General features: G+C 41.5%; 1 protein-coding gene across 1 annotated transcript; it reads left to right on the forward strand.

Moving 5' to 3' along the window:
• The first annotated feature begins 18,601 nt into the window (after positions 1-18,601).
• LOC133779236 (uncharacterized) lies at positions 18,602-19,045 on the forward strand. The gene has a single exon (XM_062219223.1). The coding sequence runs from the start codon at positions 18,602-18,604 to the stop codon at positions 19,043-19,045; it is 444 nt and encodes a 147-aa protein (XP_062075207.1).
• Positions 19,046-21,036: the final 1,991 nt, after the last annotated feature.

Raw genomic sequence — 21,036 nt, forward strand, 5'->3', positions numbered from 1 at the left:
GAAATTTTGAGATCCTGGAGAAGATTGGGCAGGTGGCATACAGGTTGGCACTGCCACCGTCGTTACCAGGAGTTCACGAAGTATTCCACATTTCTATGCTTTGGAAGTACGTCTCAAATACAACTCATGTGTTGAGGTATGAAGATTTGGAGTTGCAGACAGACTTGTCATATGAGGAGCGACCGGTTCAGGTCCTGGACTGGAAAGATAAGGTTCTACGAAAAAATACGATTTCTCTAGTTAAAGTATTGTGGAGGAATAATAGGGTCGAGGAAGTGACCTGGGAGCTTGAGTCAGCGATGCGGGATCAATATCCTAAGTTATTCAATTAAAATTTCGATGAAGAAATTCTCAGTAGGAGGGGATAGTTGTAACGACCCATAATTACTAATAGAGCTTAGTGCCTTGATTAGCATGCCAGGAGGGCATAATTGACATATATGAATGTTTAAATAGTTAAATGCGTGACTATGTGGCATGTATGATTAGTATGATTATATGGATATATTATATGCATGTTTATGAGTATTAGATATGCATGTGGGCCCTTTATGGCTTATAAGGGCATATTTGTAATTTTGGCCCGTTAAGGGCATAAACGTGATTAAATGTGATAAATGGTTGAGGCCACATTATTATGTGGATATATTTGCTATATATGGTTCGAGACGGTCCTAGTGAGCAAATAAGAGAAATAGTCACAGTGGGGTTAAATACCCGGCTCGAGAGGGAGCCTGGGGGTATTTTGGGAACTTAGAGAATATTTTGGGATATATTGAGTAATGAATAAGTATTTGGTAAATAATTAGAAGTGATGAGGTTATTTGATTAATGGTAGGAACATTTGAGGTATTAGCGGGAACCGAGGGAAAATGACCGTTTTACCCTTTAGAACCCTTAGAGGATTAATAAGTCTAAAGGACAAAATATACATTTGTTGGGTTAGGATATACTCAAAAGATTAAGGGAAAAGAACCAAAAACTCGTAGAATTTCCCTCTCTCTCACCTTCTACATGTATCCCTACTCTCTCCCTCTCCTTATGTATTGAAGCTGAAGAAAAAAACTGAAGCGGACTCAAGACTAAGCTGAATTGTGGGCTGGTTCAAGCTAGGGAGAACACAAGTAATGGTTTGACAAAGGTTCTTAAGGAAGTTGGACTAGCAATTAAGGTAAGGATTTTTGGTCTAGTTTCTTTAAGGATTCATGGTTTAATGATCAATTGATTTAGGTTTTTAAGTGATGAATTGTTGCTAGTTGGATTGGAAGTTTTAGTAGAATTTTATGTGTTATGCTATGCTTAAAATATATGATTAGGAGTTTTGGACTTGCTCCTAGAATTTGGTTGGAAGTTGGGAGCGTAATTAGTTGAAATTTGGAGGTTTTTGGCTGGGAAGGATGCTGAGAAAACCCAGAAAATTCTTGGTTCGTGGGGCATGCCTCGACCCAGCTCATGGGTGCCGCAGCCTGCATGCCCAAATTACCTTGGGAGGGCTCTCTGTTTTGAGGGCGCGCTGCGACCCTAGGGGGCAAGTTGCGACCCACCTCCCCCAGATGCATGGGATCGAGCCTCTGATTTGAGGCGCACCGTGACCCCTAGGGCCAGGTCGCGGCCCGCCTAGGGAACTTTGGCCTAGGTTGGTTTTTAGGATTGGGAAGGCATGGGGGTTCGAACCTCATCTCTCGAGACGATTTCTACTACCCGATTTAGTAGAATTCGATGTTCAGGAGGATAGCTATTGTCTCCTTAGTATTTATTTGGATTAGAAATGGATGATTACCCATTGAAACTATGACTAGGTTTATTGCTAAGGCTCATAACTGAGGATCGTGCTCGGGACCGCTCTTAATTCTCCGCTTGGGAATTTAAGGTAAGAAAACTGCACCATGTGGTTGTGTTTGGGACTAAGCGTCCATGTATCTGGATATATGCATTATGTAACTGTATTATTATTATTATGTGAAATGTTAAAGTACGACCTAAGGGAGTTGGGGCTAACGATTAGCGCATTGGTTGTGGCTTGGCCACTGTGGGCAAGGGTCAGCTAAATAATCATTGGACTCAGCCTAAGTGAGCCGGGGTCTACTGAGTAAACGGAGGGTTCGGCCTAAGGGCGCCGACCCTGAACACTTGTATTACTGGTTAAAATATATTCTTGAAAATACATGTTTACTGTTATTAGCTTGATGCTTATATCATGTTGAATTTCTGAGTGACTGTATTGAGATTGATTGGATGCTAATACTGTATATGTGTTTGCTGTTTATAGTTTTCTTGCTGGGCCTTGTCTCACAGGTGCTACGTGGTGCAGGTGAAGGCAAAGGAAAGATGGACCATCCATGAGTTGGAGAGCTCTGGGGGCAGAGTGTATATAATCAGCTACTCGACTGCCATGACTGAGGGAAAGTACAGGAACAGAGGCCTAAAACTTGTCTTTTGCCATTGGAGTGGCTTTTTGTTGTATTAAACTTTTGAGGCTTGTAAATTACCACTTATACTCTGTTTTTGGGATCCCATGTACCAAACATCTGTTTTAATAAAGATTAACCATTTATGATCAAAATCTTTTAACCCTAACCTGATAGTTGACTTTAGGAACACATTATTGTTAAAACGACTTGATTAGCAAGTCTTGTACTATTTTAAAATACACAGTGTAACGGTCTTGGTTACCCAGGGCGTTACATGTACAGTGCCAAAGGTACGCGAAGATCCCGGGAGCCCCTACAATGGAAATAACCCTGATGACTAGTCCCTGGCCTTTTACAGTATGAGGAATCGATCTAGTAGGATCGCTCCCGACCAGGAAGAGTGGAGTAAAATACGCCATTGTGGCCTTCGGATATTACCCAAAATGGGTCGAAGCGGAACCAATGAGCACCATCACCTCCAAAAATTCCCTGGACTTCATCATCAATAACATTGTGTGTCCATATAGCCTCCCTCACAAAATCGTGTCCGACAACGGGAAGCAATTTGACAACGTCCTGTGCATTGACTTTTGTGAAAGACATGGCATCATCAAAAGCTTCTCCGCAGTCGCAAGGCCTCAAGCAAATGGGCAAACAGAGGTTGTGAACAAGATTTTGAAGGGGACATTAAAGAAAAAGCTACAAGCCTGCAAGAGCAAGTGCCCGGAAGAACTATCTTGTGTCCTATGGGCATACTAGACCATAGAAAGAACATCAACCGGACATACTCCCTATTCAATGGTGTACGGATGTGAATCGGTCATCCCAGTAGAAACGACGGTCCCTTCTCACAGACGGGACACTTATGAGCCCACCCAGAACCACGCCTTACTCCAAGAATCCTTAGATCTCATTGAAGAGATTCAGGAAGAATCACAGGTGTAGCTGAAGATGTACCAGGGAAAGATCGCAAGGCACTTTAACTCTAAAGTTAAGAGCCAGAAATTCAAAACCGGCGATCTAGTCCTTAGAAGAGTTTTCCCTACAACCCAAGATCCAGGAGTGGGGGTTCTAGGACCAAACTAGGAAGTTCCCTATGAAATCCAAAACGAAGTATGTCTGGGAATGTATCGCTTAAGGCGACTAGACGGAACGGAGGTCCCAAGGGCCTGGAATGCAGAACATGTTCGTTAGTACTATTAGTAGTCGGGAGGATCTGATTTTGTTGTTTTCCCTTCCTAATTTTTCTTCCTTTTAACAATGCACACCCCATATCGATTTCTTATTTAATAAAAATGGTGTATACAAAACATCATAAAGAAATGTTGTAAGGAAAGAAAAAGTTCATACCTGTCTCAATTTTTCACACGAACAAGTGACCGAAGACTACACTCTTCGATCACTTGGGGTTTATGACCATCTATACAAGTAAGTCCAGGAATAAAGACAAAACAGGATGCAAAGCTCAAAGCTTAGTCCTGATCCGGACTAGTATAGATTGGGGGTTCAAAACCCAACTCCCAACAAAATAGGATGAAAGGCTAAAATCCCAGTCCTAACCCGGACATACATGGTCCGGGGGGTTCAAAACCCAATAGGACACAAGGCTCAAAGCCCAGTCCTAACCCAGACATACATGGTCTGGAGGGTTCAAAACCCAATAGGACGCAAGGCTCAAAGTCTAGTCCTAACCTGGACATACATGGTCCGGAGGGTTCAAAACCCAATAGGACGCAAGGCTCAAAGGCCAGTCCTAACCCAGACCTATATGGCCCAGGGGCTCAAAACACAACTCCTAAAAATTGGTTGACCTAACGTGGTCTCAAATAACCAAATCCCTATTCATGTTTCCTTTATAATGGCCCAGAACTATTTGAACATGAGTTTTAGGTTTAAGTTGTTTAAAATTAGTCTTATAAACGACCTAGGCCGTTGGAACCTGAACCTTAGGCTCGAAATAAGTTAATAAACTAATCTTTGATGGTCCAGACCGTTGGGACCTGAACACCAGAGTCAGGACAAATAAATCAGATGACAGTTATTAACTCCTTAACGGTCCAGGGCATTGGAACCTGAACATCAAGTTCAGAATGAGTTAGCTAATTAAGTCATATCTAAAAGAAATCTCTAATGGTCCAGGTCGTTGGAGCTTGAACTATAAAGTCAAGGTAAATTAGTTAAGTTATATTGATAAGTCCAAAACGGTCCAGGTCATCAAGATCATGGGTCTCAAGACAAGCTAAATATCTTCTACAACATTTCCCTAGTGGTCCCGGCCATTGGAACCAGGACCCAACATTCAACCTAGATTCATGCAGAGTGATAAAACACTTAGTGAATTTTGAGGAATAACAGATGAATGTAAAAGGGAAATCATTGTGCGGAAAATAAAGTCAATATATAACAATACGAATGATGAAAATCGTCTGGGACGCATCCGCGTCCATAAAATTAGTACAATTACAAAAAAAGGCAGGAAGAAAGCCTTAATTAAAATACAAAGGCCCAGGCCTAGGCTTCTCCCTGACTCGGGATACCCGGAGTATTCTCATCTTGTTCCTCCCCAGCCAAAAGCTCCGCATCAGCTTTCTCCTTGGCCTCAAATTCAGCCCTTTTTTCAGCCAGATCCAGATAGACGCGGAGGTTCATGTCTTTATCCTGGAGCCAGGCCATGTAAATGGCCTCATCAAAGGTGGCCTCCAGCAATGAATCAGCCTGCTCCTTCGCTTGATATGCCTCCTCGCTCCGCTTCATCTCTAGCTGAACCATGCCATCCAAGGTTTGGTTCTGGAACTCAAGGTTTGCCACCTTCTCCCGCTCCTGACAAAGTTGGGCCTCAGCTACCTCCAGAAGGGCCTTGATCGATGCCTCAGAGCCACGAACATGATGCAGCTCCACCTCCAGGTTGTCCACCAACTTCTTATGGTCGGTGTCCTTCCTGGACAAAGCCTCCTCATGCTGGGCTTGAACTCGGGCAGCCTCCTCGCGGTCAGCCTTAATCTGAGCAGCTTCCTTGGCTAGGGCCTCCTTAGCAACTTCCCACTGGTTAACGACCCCCTCCAGCTCCATCTGAGCCGTCTCCAGCTTCATAGCCATTTCGGCCACCAGATCCGCGTTCCTATGGGCCAACAAGGTGTCCTGGAACAAACCAAAGTTAGGAAATATACAGGCAATATGTATGATAAAATAAAAGTTTATACGGGCATGTGACTTACCGCGGTGGCTTGGTGACGAATGGCCTGGGAGACGAACAGGGCATCCTCGCTGGCCAAGGTAGCATACCACTTAAGCTGGAGGGTGGACATGGTAGTTCCCACCTGGGCTAGCAAATCCGCAGCCAACGGAGCCATATCCTGACCCAGCTTAGGCTGAAACTTGGTCTCGGCTACCAATTGGTCCACGATGGGTCGGGGAGCATTGAAAGCCTCCAGACAATTGGCAAACTCCACCTTCCGCCAGATGGTTAGGGCTCGGTACACCTCATCCTGTTTGTCCCAGCCATCGTCCCAAGCCTGGGACACCATTTTCATCCACTCCTCCTGGAGGACTAGATCCCCTTCCTCAGGAAGGGCTGGGTTGACTGGGAACCTGGGCGCATCCGGGAGCTATTGCATGACGATCAGGCTCTCCCTTAAGGAATGCTCCTCGGCCAAGGCAAGATCCTTGGTCCTGGCCTTCTTGGCCTGCTTCGAGGACTCTACGACGGTCAAGTCTGCTGCCTTCTTCTCTGCCCTCCCACCTTCAGATGGCTCATGTTCCAAGTTAATAACCTAAAGAGGGGCAGCTTGGGACGGGATCGAATCGGCAGGCGCTACCGGGGGGAACTTGCAGCTGGAGCCCTCTCAGAAACTTCCGAGAATGGCCTTGAATCTCCAAGGATGAACTCTATCACCTTTTCTTGGCTGGGCCCTTGGCGGCCCTCTTCGTCAAAGCCTGGCCACGGCAGCCCTGGCCTCGTTCATCTCCTTCATCTTGGCCACAGGGTTGGACATCTCTAGATCACCTGAAATAGACAAACAAACCGATCAACATAATATACGAATGGGGATAGAAGTCAAAAAAACAAGGGAAATATTAGTCGAAAGTCCTCTGGGACGAACTCTTATCTAAAAAATGGGCACGACTTAACTCCCCTAGGTGAAAGAATGAATTCGGTCCCCCATGTCATCCAGGTCCAAAAAGTTACCTTATTGTAAGAACCCGGACGAGTACATGAGGGTCAGTGTATCTATGACAATGGGGCAAGGAAGCCCCACTTTATTGACAGTCCAGACCAGATAGTCCTAGTACTGTTGCCTATTCCTAACTAAGTCCTCAAAATGAGGAGCATAAGTTAAAATCAGAGGTCAGTTACCTTGCCCCAAAATGCTAGCTCTGGGAGTTCCAATGTTTGGCTGCCACCCCTCGAGAATGGCGTCTAGCTCTTCGGACACGACCCTCTCCGCTTGTCGAGCCTGCTCTTTCTTCTTCTTCTCCGCGTCTACCTTGGCTGCAGCCTCCACAGCCTCGATGTGAACTAGGGATAGCTCCTCGCTCAGGGTGGGATCCCTATCACATTGTAGCCCCTAGAAGCTAGGAGCATCAATTGACTGGTTAGTGGCAAGCATACCGACCAGTCGAAGGTTGTCCGTGGTCACTAAGCCTCCTTCATCCAAAACCTCGATGCTAAGGGTGGCGTAGTACTTCATGCGGTCCAGGATGGACTTGGTGAGTAGAGTCTAGGCATACGAACCTGTTTTCCAGGAATGTGAGTGGGGAGCAGACAAAACTAAAAAACTAAGTAAACAAAGAAGAAAATCGACTCACCCACGCGCTGAAAGTCCAACACCAATGTGGGGTTCTTCTCCAGGAGGAACCCGAATGTCATAAACCAATAATGTCTAACATCTGGGGGGTGCTTCTAGGTGATGAATGGAGCCGGATAGTTACCACAGGGTTTCAATTTGTAAAATCCATCCCAGGTCTTGTCCTTAGAGTTAAGTTGCGACTCCAGCGTGTAAAAATATAGCACCTCCGTGGGGGTAGGCGTCGGGATCTCCTTCGACGCGCAGAAGATGCGCCATCCCATGAGCAACTTGTACGCATGGGGAAAAAGTTGGAACGGTGCGATCCCCACAAACTTAAGGAATCGCGTGAAGTAATAATGGAGCAGGAGAGTAGCTCCCGCACTGATGTGGCCTATACTCCAGGCCCTGAATTCGCCCATGCCGGTATAGGCCTTCTCCTCCTTCCGGGCTAGTCGGTTGTAGAAGAGCCCTGAAGTCGAATCCACTCCCAGATGTTTCTCCAAGGTATCCAACATTCGATAGTTTCAAAATTCGTTCCTCTCCCCATCCATTTCCCATGTATTGCCCGTGGGAAGTTTGTGCCCTTCCAGGACTATGGGGCCCAATTGAATGAAGTCCTCCGGATGAAGAGTGACACCACCACTCATGATTAGGGACCTGGACGTGAAAAATAAAACAAATGCCAAGCAATTAGCACCAAAACCCAAAAATATTGGTTAAGGTACTGGGGTTCACCTAAAATTGCTCGGATAAGTCCCCTCCAGACCCAGATTTGAGATCAATGAAGGTCCCAAGATCCTGGGTCGGGAACTAAAAATTGAAGGTTTTCTCTAATTCTCCAAAGTCAACATTGGGACATTCGAATTGATCCAGGACAACTAGACGAGAATGATTGCCTAGAAAATCTACAACTCAGACCTACATTATCCTACCTAGGACCACCCTATACAGTGGTCACGACCCTAAAAATTTTATGGTCGCAGGAAAAACATTACAGTAAAAAGAAAAAAAGAATAAACAGAGAAAGAAAAATTACCAGAAAACTTACTGAGAGGTGTTGGGTTTGAAATTTGTGAAATCTTAGGCGAAAAAGTCGGCAAAATCTCAGCCTTAAATCTGAGAAGATGATACAACAACTCGTCTATTGGCTGAAATGGGACAAAATCGTCTGATGGTTGAATGGAAAGAGGCCTAGTTAGAAACAGATAGCTACAGAAATGGACTGATTGCCGGAAAAGCTCGTCGGTAAGTTGGGACATAAAAAGATCTCTTTCTTTGCTCTGAACATGTAGAATGTGTAAAGTTGGAAATGAAACTGTCGAAGTATTTATAGGGCAAAAATCCATTGTGGGATCCAACAGTTCAAAATGGGGCTCTCAAGATTATCCCCATCTAACGGTCTCGGATGACTCAGAGGCTTTAATTAGCCCAACCGAGCACCAGATCGTGGATTCGTCAATCCACAATCCACACTTACCTGATCCAATGGTCTACATTGAAAATTTCAAAGTTATCCCCATCCAACAGTCCTAGATGGTGCAAAGACATTAAACAACCCACTCGAGTACCCTATCAACTTTGCTCGTACAGACGAGGCGCTTAGAAATTATGCTGACATCAATTGGTCACTGGGACAATCAAAAGATTCTTTCCAGATTTGTGAGGCACGAGTGGTGTAGATGCACCATAAACTTGAAGACACATGTGCGAAACATTGTGGATTCGAAGGGACGGAGATTCCCCAATTGGCCCCCAAGTAAATGAACCCGTCTTCTAGGAAACAAACTGAGGTATTTGGATTTGATCCGGGCGAGTGAGGCAAGTCTCCACCATGCAAACACAGATTAATACTTGGGGGGTAAATGTTATCCCTGTTTTCCCCTCGGGACACGTGGCATGGCGCAATGGGTCCATGGGCTCCCTCAAAGAGATCTGGGCCCATCTTGAGGTCGAAGAACAGGGAAGAAGAAAGTCCTAACAGCCCAATAGTCAATGAGCCCAACAATATTTGATGGGTGCGACCATAACAAGGGAACCGGGACCAAGATGCAGGTCCAACTCATCTTCCCAGCCCTAACCTATATGTATCCTCTGAGATACCAATAGATGTAGTAGGCTTGCTAGTTTGGGAATAGAACTTGTCAAGAATGAACCCGTCCTGGTGAACGAACCAAGACTCCAATAAATGAGCCAGGACATTAGTAAATGAACCTGGACCAAATGTCTGGATAGGGTAAGCTTGATCTTCCTTGACACTGACATGTCCCCAAGAAACACAGAAGTTGGTCTCCTCAACTAACATGTAGAAGAGGTTATGCACGAAACATACGCTATTCCTAGAAGATAGAAATGCCACTACTCTGATAGATCCTATCCCTAGGAGCCCCTTAGAAGCCCCTGCAGACCAGTTTGAGCTTACGTACTATTGGCAGCTGTAAGGCTTGGCTTTGCCCAAGCTGACCCAATGGGCCCTGATTAATATGTTTTTATTAAGCAATATCCTTTGTATTATGACTCCATTAGCGAGTAAACCATCATTACATCCCTATTGGGCCGGGATTAATCCGGCCTAAGCCTATTGCACCTGACTGCCAATAAATGGGACCAGTTGTACACTGTAGCAGGAATCCGAGATTTTCTCTTGTAAGGAATTACTCTGCTAAAACTTGCAGAAACCTCCATTGTCAAAAGCTCTCTAAAATCTAATACAATAGACTCATGGACTAAGGCTCATTAACGCCCCAACCACATAAAAACTATGTTTGTTTCTCTTTGAGCCTTTCTTCCTAGCTCTTATTTCTTAATCTATTTCTAGTTTCCAAAATGATCGGTAAACGGGTTACTTCAAAACCCAAGATATGAATTCTTGATTGTTGATAATGAGTATTATTCTTTAATTTATCTCAATATTAAATTGTTTCTATTTTTGCAATTAAATGCTATGAATTTTGTGATTTCTTGTTAGGCGGCCAACTAATTAAGGTTTTACATTATTCAATTGTCATCTTAGAATTACTACTTACCTAATATTTTAGGATTCTAAGTGTATGTGATAAATTGCAATTGATAGTAATGTCAAAAGAATTGTTGATTGTGATGAAAAATAGAACCTAGGTTAAATGAATTATATGCTTCATTAATTTATTTCCTAGATCAACTTGTCTCCATATAACTTAATGCTTTACCTAAGTTAAATAGATTGTATGCTTCATAGATTTATTGTTTGGCTAAAAGAGTTAATTATTGAGCGCTTCGCCTAGATTACTTGTAATAGGGAGACTGGGATAATTGTCTGCTTCAACGTTATCTGTGGAGTTAATAGCTTAATTGAGAAATTGGAATAATATTTATTATTAGTGATTGAGAATGATTGTTGAGGGTGGAGATTAACCTTTAAATGTTTCTAAATATCGTAATATTAATCTGTATTTTCTTTCTAGTTTATGTTATTTAATTTTGAGTTTGAAATCTAAATCCCTCTTTTAAGTCTTAGTGCTAATTTTGAATAATAAAGTGAACGATAGTTCTCATGGGTTCAGCCTGTGCTTGCTATTATACTAAAATAATTGGAAGTATTGAAAGAAAATAATTTTCAACTTGTTGTGGTATACGACACATCAAAATTTTTAAAAAATTTCACGGGGGCTATTGTTATTCTCTTTATTATTCAAATTTATTTGTTTGCAGCTAATTAGTTTTTACTATGGAATTGTCAGGTGTATATGTCTGGTGAGGATGATACACAAGATTGACTACAAAAGATCAAATATTATCTTGAGGCATCATCCGTGTCACACCCTTCCAGAACTATCATTGAGAATCCACTCTTTCAGCGTCATTATCAATGTGCAAAGTATGTTAAAGAGCCATTACCGTCTGACAATGAATCTGATTATGACAATTTAGTTCGATCCTATAGAATAATGGCCCAGCAAAGGACGTTGAAAGGGTTGGCAGCGCTGGATCTTGATCAACAACTGATTTGCATCCAGTATCCACCCTTGGATGTTGACTTTGAGTTGAAGTCAGGCCTCATTAACTTATTGCCCTCTTTCCATGGGTTGGCCGGTGAGGACCCAAATAAACATTTGAAGGAGTTTTATATTGTATGTTCTAGTATGAAACCTGCTGCAGTGACTGAAGAACAAATTAAGCTGCGAGGTTTTCCTTTCTCCCTAAAGGATGCAGCTAAAGAGTGGTTGTACTATCTTCCATCTGGTACTGTTGAAACCTAGAATGGCATGAAGACTATGTTCCTGGAACGATATTTTCCAGAATCTAAAGTTGGAAGCATCAGGAAACAGATCTACGGTATAAGGCAATATATAGGGGAATCTTCGTATGAATATTGGGAGAGATTTAAGCGGTTGTGTGCTAGTTTTCCTCATCATCATATAAGTGAACAAATCCTAATCAAGTACTTTTATGAAGGATTACAATCACTGGATAAGAGTATGATTGATGCAGCCAGTGGGGGTGCACTAGTTGATAGGACTCCTGCCGCAGCCAGGATCTTGATTTCTAATATGGCTGCCACTCACAACAGTTTGGCATTTGCCAAGACCCAAATCCACCCCCCAAATCAGTTAATGAAGTGATCACTTCTAATGCTAATCATCTTGGTCAGCAATTGGCTCAATTAACTGCAATGGTACAACAACTTTCTTTAAGCCAACAGGTGCGGCCATGTGGAATTTGTCAAGTTGTGGGGCATGCAACTGATACTTGTCCTACTCTATTTGAGGGAGAGACTGAGGGTGTTAATGCTGTAGGAAATTTCCCAGGACAATTATGCCAAATGTACTATGAACCTTTTTCACAAACTTATAATTCTGCCTGGCGTGATCATCCAAATCTTCGTTATGGGAATCAACAACAAGTTGCTCCATAGTCTACACCTGCGAGACCACCTGGTTTCACTCTTCAACAATGGTCTCAACAAAATTTTGTACCTAGACCATCGCAACCACCACAAGCTATGCCACCACCAAGTGCCAAACCCTCTACTGAAGATTTAATCAATTCAATTGCTACAAATACTCTTCAGTTTCAGTAAACTACCCATGCTTCCATCAAAAGTTTGGAGAATCAGGTGGGACAACTAGTAGCATCATATGACAGGTTGGAAGCTCATCTGTCTAATAAATTTCCTTCACAACCTGAGATGAATCCCAAGGAGAATGCTAGTGCAGTAACTTTGAGAAGCGGGAAGCAATATGATCCACCTAGTCCTCCAATACCTAGTAAATTGTCATCCAAGCCACAAGTTGATTGCTCAGTTGATGAAGATGTGCCTCCAAAGCCAACCAACCCTACTTAACTAATCCCTAAGCCTACTTTTGTCACTCCACCTCCTTTCCCAAGTAGACTGAAGAAGATTAAAAAATAAGAGGTTGACAAGGAAATTCTTGATACATTCCGCAAGGTAGAAGTGAATATTCATCTTCTTGACACTATTAAACAAGTGCTGCATTATGCTAAGTTTTTGAAAGAATTGTGCACTAATAAATGTAAGTTGAGGGGTAATGAAAAAGTTAGTGTGGGGGAGAATGTTTCTGCAGTTCTTCAAAAGAAGCTTCCACCAAAGTGTAAGGATCCTGATACTTTTACTATCCCTTGCACTATTGGAAATAAACGAATTGAGCGTTGTATGTTGAATTTGGGAGCCTCTATAAATGCCATGCCATTCTCTATTTATGCTTCATTGAATCTCGGTCCACTTGAAGAAACAAGGGCAATTATTCAACTTGCTGATAGGTCGAATGCTTATCCCAGGGGTGTAATAGAAGATGTTTTAGTTCAAGTGAATGAATTGGTGTTTCTAGTAGATTTCTATGTTCTTGATATGGAAGATGAATCCATTCCATGCTCTACTCCAATTTTGTTGGGAAGACCATTCATGAAAACTGGAAGAACCAAGATTGATGAGCATGGCGGTACATTGATCATGGAATTTGATGGGGAGACAATTTGATTCAGTATTTTTGAGGCTATGAGGTATCTAAGTGATGTGCATGTTGTTTACTCTCTTTATGTGTTTGATATCCTTTCTCAACGAGTCTTAGATTTGCATAATGAAGACTATTTGGAGGTTGCATTGAGAGAGCATCTTGTGTTGACCGATGAAGATTTTTTTGATGAGATTATGGACGTCATAACTGTACTAAATAGTGGTTTTGACAAGACTTTTAAGAGGGTTGCATTTATGGATTTACTGATTTCTAATGAGAAATTATAGCCATCAATTGTTCAAGCTCCTACACTTGAATTGAAGCCATTTCTGAAGCATCTCAGATATGTTTACTTGGGGAAGAACGAGACACTTCCAGTTATAATTGCAAGAAATCTTAACCAAGTTCAAGAAGAAGAATGGATAAGAGTGCTTCAGGATTATAAAACAGCCATTGGGTGGTCTATTGCTGATATTAAAGGAATTAGCCCTTATATGTGCATGCACCGAATTTTTCTTGAAGAAGGGTCTAAACAAACACGTGAGGCATAACAAAGATTAAATCCACCTATGATGGAGGTTGTGAAAAAGGAGATACTGAAGCTCCTTTGTGTGGGTATTATTTACCCAATTTTAGGCAGTCGATGGGTGAGTCAGTTCAAGTAGTGCCAAAGAAGTCTGGAATCACAATGTTAAAGAATGAAGTAAACGAGTTGGTGCCAACAAGAATGCAAACCAGGTGTCGGGTTTGTATAAACTACCGCAAGTTGAATGCAGCAACTCGTAAAGATCACTTTCCATTACCTTTCATTAATCAGATGCTTGAGAGGTTAGCATGTCATCCTTATTATTGTTTTCTTGACGGTTATTAGGGATATAATCAGATTGTTATTGCTCCTGAAGATCAAGAGAAAACAACCTTCACATGCCCTTTTGGTACATTCGCTTTCCGACGTATGCCATTTGGGTTATGTAATGCTCCAGTCACTTTTCAGCGATGTATGATGAGAATTTTTTCAGAATATATTGAAAACATCATTGAGGATTTTATGGATGATTTTAGTGTTTATGGTGACTCATTTGATCGACAACGGTGCATTGAAACTAACCTTGTGCTTAATTGGGAAAAAAAATCCATTTTATGGTAAACCAAGGTATAGTTTTGGGTCATGTGATTTCAGTCAAGGGAATCGAGGTTGATAAGGAAAATATTGATTTAATTCGTTCTCTACCACCTCCGACTAGTGTGAAAGAAGTGAGATCATTCCTTGGGAATGCCAGGTTCTATAGGAGATTTATCAAGGATTTCTCTAAAATCTCCACACCACTATGCAACATTCTTCAAAAAGATGTAAAGTTTGAGTTTAATTAAAAATGTTTAGTGGCTTTCAACTAATTAAAAGAGTCTTTGACTACAACTCCTATAATTCAACCACCAAATTGGGAGTTGCCTTTTCAACTCATGCGTGATGCGAGTGACTATGCCGCGGGTGTTGTTCTTGGGTGGCGAGTTGACAAGCTCCCTCATGTTATATACTATGCTTCTCACACTCTTAATGATGCTCAACTTTATTATTCTACCACTGAAAAAGAGCTCTTGGCAGTCATTTGGGATATCAAGGGAAGTGTATTCTTTGATGTGACAGTCACGGTATTGGATGCTGGGGTATAGCTAAAGTGACAGGGCATAGGACCTGGTAAGGTAAAAGTAAAGAGTTGGAAGTTAGTGGATACAGCGATTCAGTTTTGCTTCAAAGAAAAAACCAAAGAGGATGTTGGAATTCTTAAGGCAGGGATGTCTGCCTATCTAAAAGTATATAGGAACCTGTAAACTGTTAACTTTGGAGTACAGGGTTCCAGGATGAGAGATTTGTATCTCTCCAAGTTGGATAGTGAGAAAGAGTATGATAGTTGGGAAAGAAAGAAGGGTTCTAACTCCCGATTTTACAAGAGTTTTAAGGTTGTAACAAGGGTTTGGCCAAGGGCCTATAAACTGATCCCACCCTGGTAAGGGTGATGATTCATAAGTATTTCTGGCAGTGAGAACAAATCAATGAAGAGATCGTTGGGAACTGACAGACTCTGGAATTACAACGGATCTGGTGTGCAAGTAAAAGTTAAAGGAAGTAAAAATATTAGTCAAGATCTTATGAAACGATATAGTTACTTGGGTTTGAGTATTATCAAAGATTAAGAGTAAGGACATTAGACCTTGGGAATTGTCGTCAAAGGTATAAGGTTTATCGTTTGATGTGTTCAAGTAAATTTTGAGGACGAAATTATTATAAGGAGGGGATAGTTGTAACGACCCAAAATTACTATTAAGGCTTAAGGGCCTTGATTAGTGTGTCGGGAGGGCATAACTGGAGGTTAACAGAATTAATGGTAAGAAAGCATGAATATGGGTTTGGATAAGTAGGTGGGCCCCGTTTGGCTAGTAAGGGCATAATTGTAATTTTGGCCCGTTAGGGCGTAAACGTGATTGTGTGTGATAAAATTGTTGAGACCACATTATTATGTGGATAGGTGGATATATATATATATGAATATGTGTGTGTTTGTAGCTTTCGGCACGAGGCGATCCTAGAGCTTGATAGCGGGAGAAGTCACAAAGGGGTTTAACAATTGACTTTGGACAAGTCAGGGGTGTTTTAGGTATCGGGTAGTTATTTAGACTATCGGGTTATGAAAATTAATATATGGAGGTATATTTGAGGTCAGGAAGTCTAAGTGTGAATATTGGGGAATTTTACCATTTTGCCCTCGGGGACGTTTCCGGCACCCCGAGGCTCGTGATTGACTTAATGGGATAAAGGATAGACTTAGTTAAAACAGAAGCTAGTGGAAAGGAAGATTAGACCGACTTTCATTCTCTCTCCCTCTTCTCTCTCAAGGAAACTAGAAAAAACACAAGGAAAATAGAGGAAACTTGGAGGATTTGGGCTGGGATTTCAAAGGGTTTCAGTGGGGATCTAAAAGCTTAGCTCAAGGATTATCCAAGGAACATTTAATCAAAGCCAAGGTGAGAATCAAACTGTGTTTTTGAGGTTAGAAGCTCTGAGTTTTTCTGAGTAGTAAGATAATTATAACTTTGATGTTAAGGTTAAATTGAAGCTAGAAACTTGGGAACTAGCTGGGATTCTGCTTAAAGAAGGGGTTCAGCTGAAGAGGTAAACTTTAATTTATGATTTAGAAGCTTAAATTTGAGTTCTGTATGGTTGGTTTTAGTGTTTAATGTTCTTGAGTTTCAGAGATTGAAATATGGATTGCAATGAGTTCTAGGTTGGGTTTTTTGTTGAATTATGATGTTAGAGTTGTCTTGAAAGTGTTGGGAATGATTGATATTGAAATAGGGAGCTTTGGTATGATTTTGGGTAAGGTTTGGAGGTTGGAAATGGTGGAAATTCTGGGTTCGAAGGGAAGGGCCGTGGCACCCAAGGCAAGGGCCGCGGCGCGTGTCTTTTTTCAGGGAGGGCCTTGGTTCTGTTTAAGGGCAGGGCCGTGGCTAAGCTTTAGGGGCCGCAGCCCTTAGACGCATACTTGAACGTTCAAGGTTTTAAAGTACGGGGATCGAGCCTAGGGTGCTCGGGATCAATCTCACCACCGTACTTGGTGGGATTCGACTTCCCGGAAGCTAGTTTTGTACATGAAAACCTATATGTGAATATTAATGGAATCCATTATCTTGATTGTGACTAGGTGATAAGCTAGGGCTCGGGAAATGGATCGTGCTCGGGGGTCGTCCTTTCTAATTAAAGCACTTGGAATCAAGGTAAGAAAACTGCACCTGTGTAGGTGGATAGGATGGGACTATGTGTTCCCTATATTTGAATGTATTGTTATGTGAATATGTTAGGACTAAGAGTTCCCTATAATTGTATAAATGTCATGAGGTGGTATTATGCCACAGGGACAAGTGATAAGCGGCCTAAGGGTGCCGAAATCAATATTTGCGCACGTGGCGCGGCTCAGACACTGGTATCCGACGACAGCTTATTAATCACTGAGCTTGGTTAAGCTGGCCGGAGTCAGTGGGTATGTCACTGGGCTTGGCCTAAGTGAGCCAAAGGCAGTGAATTAAATAGAGGGTGCGGCCTGCGGGCATTAACCCTAGTTATTGCTTGACATGTGTCTATTGTGGGTTATTGTCTATGATTTGATGAGTGTTTGGAGTTGAATTATTGGTTAATGACCAGTGAGCAGCCTTGAATGAATTTTATAGCTTGATGGAACTGATTAATGTTTTGTGATTATTGGATTATGATCTGCGAACTGTTTAGCTGCTAATACTGTTATGTTATGATATTATGTTTTCTTGCTGGGCTTCGGCTCACGGGTGCTACATGGTGCAGGTAAAGCAAGTTTACCATGGGTTGGAGAGCTCTGGGGGCGAGGTGTACATTGTCAGCTGCTCGGCCACCACGGTTGAGGATTTGTACAGGGGCAGGGACCTAAAACGTACTTTTTGCCATTAGAGTGGCTGAGTTACTTATTTGTGATTAAGAATTTTGTATTTGCCTCATTTAAACCCTGATTTGGGATCCCATGTATTAAACATCTGTTTTTAATAAAATTTAATCATTTATAACCAAAATTATTTTTAACCTAATCTGTTTGTGTCGTTAGAAACACATTTCGAATTAAATTACTTGATTAGCAAGTCTTGTACTATTTCAAACACACAATGTAGCGGTCTTGGTTATCCAGGTCGTTACAAGCATGATGCTCGCCACTACATATGGGACGAATCTTATCTTTGGAAGCATTGTACAGATCAAATCATTTGAAGGTGTGTACCCAAATCTAAATTTCGTTCCATCCTTGCTTTTTGTCATGCTTATGCTAATGGTGGACACTTTGGACCTAAGAGGACAGCTCGTAAAATATTTGACAGTGGTTTCTATTGGCCTACAATTTCCAAAGACTCTTATGCGTATTGTAAGGTATGTGATCGTTGTCAATGGGTTGGTAACATAATAGCCAAAGATCCAATGTTGCAAAATCCAATTTTAAGTCTAGAGATCTTTGATGTTTTGGGTATGGATTTTATGGGACCTTTCCCATCTTCTTTTGGCTACGAATATATTCTTTTAGCAGTGGACTATGTGTCTAAATGGGTAGAAGCAATTCCAACTAGAGTGGATAATTCAAAAATAGTGGTGAATTTCATTCGTTCTAATATTTTTGTGAGATTTGGTACACCCAATGCTATACTTAGTGATCGCGACACTCATTTTTGCAACAAGAGTATAGAAGCATTGTTTCGCCGCTATAGTGTAACTCACAAGGTGACAGTTACTTATCATCCACAAGCCAACGGGCAAGCACAGGTTTCTAATCGTGAAGTCAAATTGATTCTTGAGAAGACCGTAAATCCAAACAGGAAAGATTAGTGCACAAGGCTTGATGGTGCCTTTTGGGCTTATCGTATGACATATAAAACACCTATCGGTATGTCACCGTATTGGTTGGTGTATGGGAAGCCTTGCCATCTACCGGTAGAGCTAGAGCATAAGGCTTGGTGGGTTGTGAAGAAGTGCAACATGGACATGGTTGCTGTAGGACAACAAAGAATGCTTCAATTGCATGAGCTAGAAGAAATACACAATGAAGCATATGAGAGCAGGAGAATCTACAAGGAGAAAACTAAAGCTTTTCATGATAAACATATTCTTCGAAAGAGTTTTGTGGAAGGTCAGAAAGTTCTCATGTATCACTCTTGCCATAAACTTTTTCCTGGGAAGTTGAAGTCTCGATGGTTAGATCCGTTCACTATCACCAAGGTTTTTCCTCATGGAGTGGTCGAAGTTGTAAGTCCAAGTACCGGAAAGTCATTCCAGGTGAATGGTCAGAGATTAAAGCCATATTACGAATCAATGGGGAACAAGCTGTTGTGATTCACCTCATTGACCCGGTATATGTTGATGAATGAAGCACTAAGTCGAGCTAGCACCTGTAAACTTAGCTACTTTGTAAATTAGTTTATTTTAATTATTTTTTCTTTAAGTTGAACATTTATTTTTTTAATCTTTATTTTTCTTTTTTTTTTTGTGGTGATTTTAATTTAATTTCTATAATTAGAACCGTGAAAACCGTGAAATTTTTTTTGAAAAAGTTTGAAAAAAAAGAGGGATCAGGCAGCAACACACCTTTCCTAGGCTGCGACCCTTTTTTGAAGAAAAGATTCAGGAGGGTTGGCAGGTCGCGACACGCATTTCCCAGGCCACGGCCCACAAGCGCTATTTCAGACGAAGAATATTTTTAGGGCGCGACACACATTTCCCCGACAACAGTGCCAAAAATTTGACGGGTGTCATGTGCCGTGTCAAATTTAATTATTGATTTTATTAATTCCTTATATCAGCTACTTCAGTATAGCGGTAAATAAGGGTCAAACCCAAGAGGACTACTATTCAATTTATCATTCAAAAGACAAAAGGTTAATAAAGACGTGGTTTTTAATAGTAAAAATAAAAATAAAAATAAAAATAATTAAAAATAAAGTTAATTGTTAAAATAGTTAAGAGGTCATTCTCTATCACTAAATATTCATTCAAGCATTTTAATAATAACATTGATCTATATTCTCAATTAAACTATTAACCCTGCAGATAATGCTGAAGCAGTCAATTATCTTAATTTCCCAATTACAATTAATCAATGCGAAGCTCTCAATAATTAAATTTTTATACCAAGAAATAGATCCATGAAGCATGTAATCTATTTAACCTAGGAATAACATTAAGTTATGTGGAGATAGGTTAATCTAAGCAACAAATCAATTTAGCATATAATTCGTTTAACCTAGGTTCTAAACTTCATCACAATTAATAATAACTATGACAATACTATCAATTGCAATTTATCATTTCTACTTAGAATCCTAAACTATTAGGTGAGTAACAATCCTAAGATGATAGTAGAATAATGAAAAACCCTAATTAGTTGGTCACCTAACAAGATCTCACAAGATTCATAACATTCAATTAGAAAAATAGAAGCATTTTAATAGAAGGGAATAGAAGATTAATAAAAATTATTAAAACCAAGAAATCATATTTAGGGCTTTGAAATCTCCCTTAACAATAAGCATAATAATAAATGTTTAGGAATGCCAGTGAGATGGCCTTTAGGAGTCTGTTTTTAGCTTTCACGAGTCACCTTAGGTACATTCTAACATTAGAGGCATTCAAAATGGCCCTCAAAAGTATTTGCGTCAACTTTGCGTTTATGGGCTTGTGACCGAAATATGGGGAATTCCCAGATTTCGGTAGGTTCACCCCCTCCGGCCTAGCCTTAGGAGTCAGGGATACCCCGCATTTCTAAAATCTCTCTCCTCTCCCCAAGCAGTATCCCTAGAGTCATCTGTGTTTTGGCCATCTTTCCTTCGGTCAGAATACTAACTGCTTGGTTTTTGTCTCAGATGTCCGAGAAACTCTGGCAACTACATGAACACGGGTTCCATCTCTTCGACTAGGAGATTTCTGATATGGCCCAAGAATAAGGTGCCTCCAAAGGCAGTGTAAGGACGAGAGCTGAAGATCTGGTTGAGGAGTTATTCGTTCGTCCTGACAACCAAGTGGCGGAGAGGCCCGAAACGCCCGAAGACAGGGGGTTAACCGTGGAGGAGGTTAACAGAGCCCCACTTTCAAACCCTACATAAATGTACGAGGGTGATGGGTTCAAAGCAGAGGATTACCATACTCTGCTTCAACACCCTGATGCCATTGAGGCTATCATGAAGTACTATTTAGTTGGGTTCAAAGCACAAATGTCTCATCTGCCTCTGTTGGGAGTCCGAAATGGCGCACCACAGCTTCAACGGTCTAGGCGCCTGGAGCCAGGCCCACCTGATGGTAGGGGCTACCTTACCCCTCAAACAATACTT

Source organism: Humulus lupulus, chromosome 5 (genome assembly GCF_963169125.1).
Source record: "Humulus lupulus chromosome 5, drHumLupu1.1, whole genome shotgun sequence".
NCBI classification, from domain to species: Eukaryota; Viridiplantae; Streptophyta; class Magnoliopsida; order Rosales; family Cannabaceae; genus Humulus; species Humulus lupulus.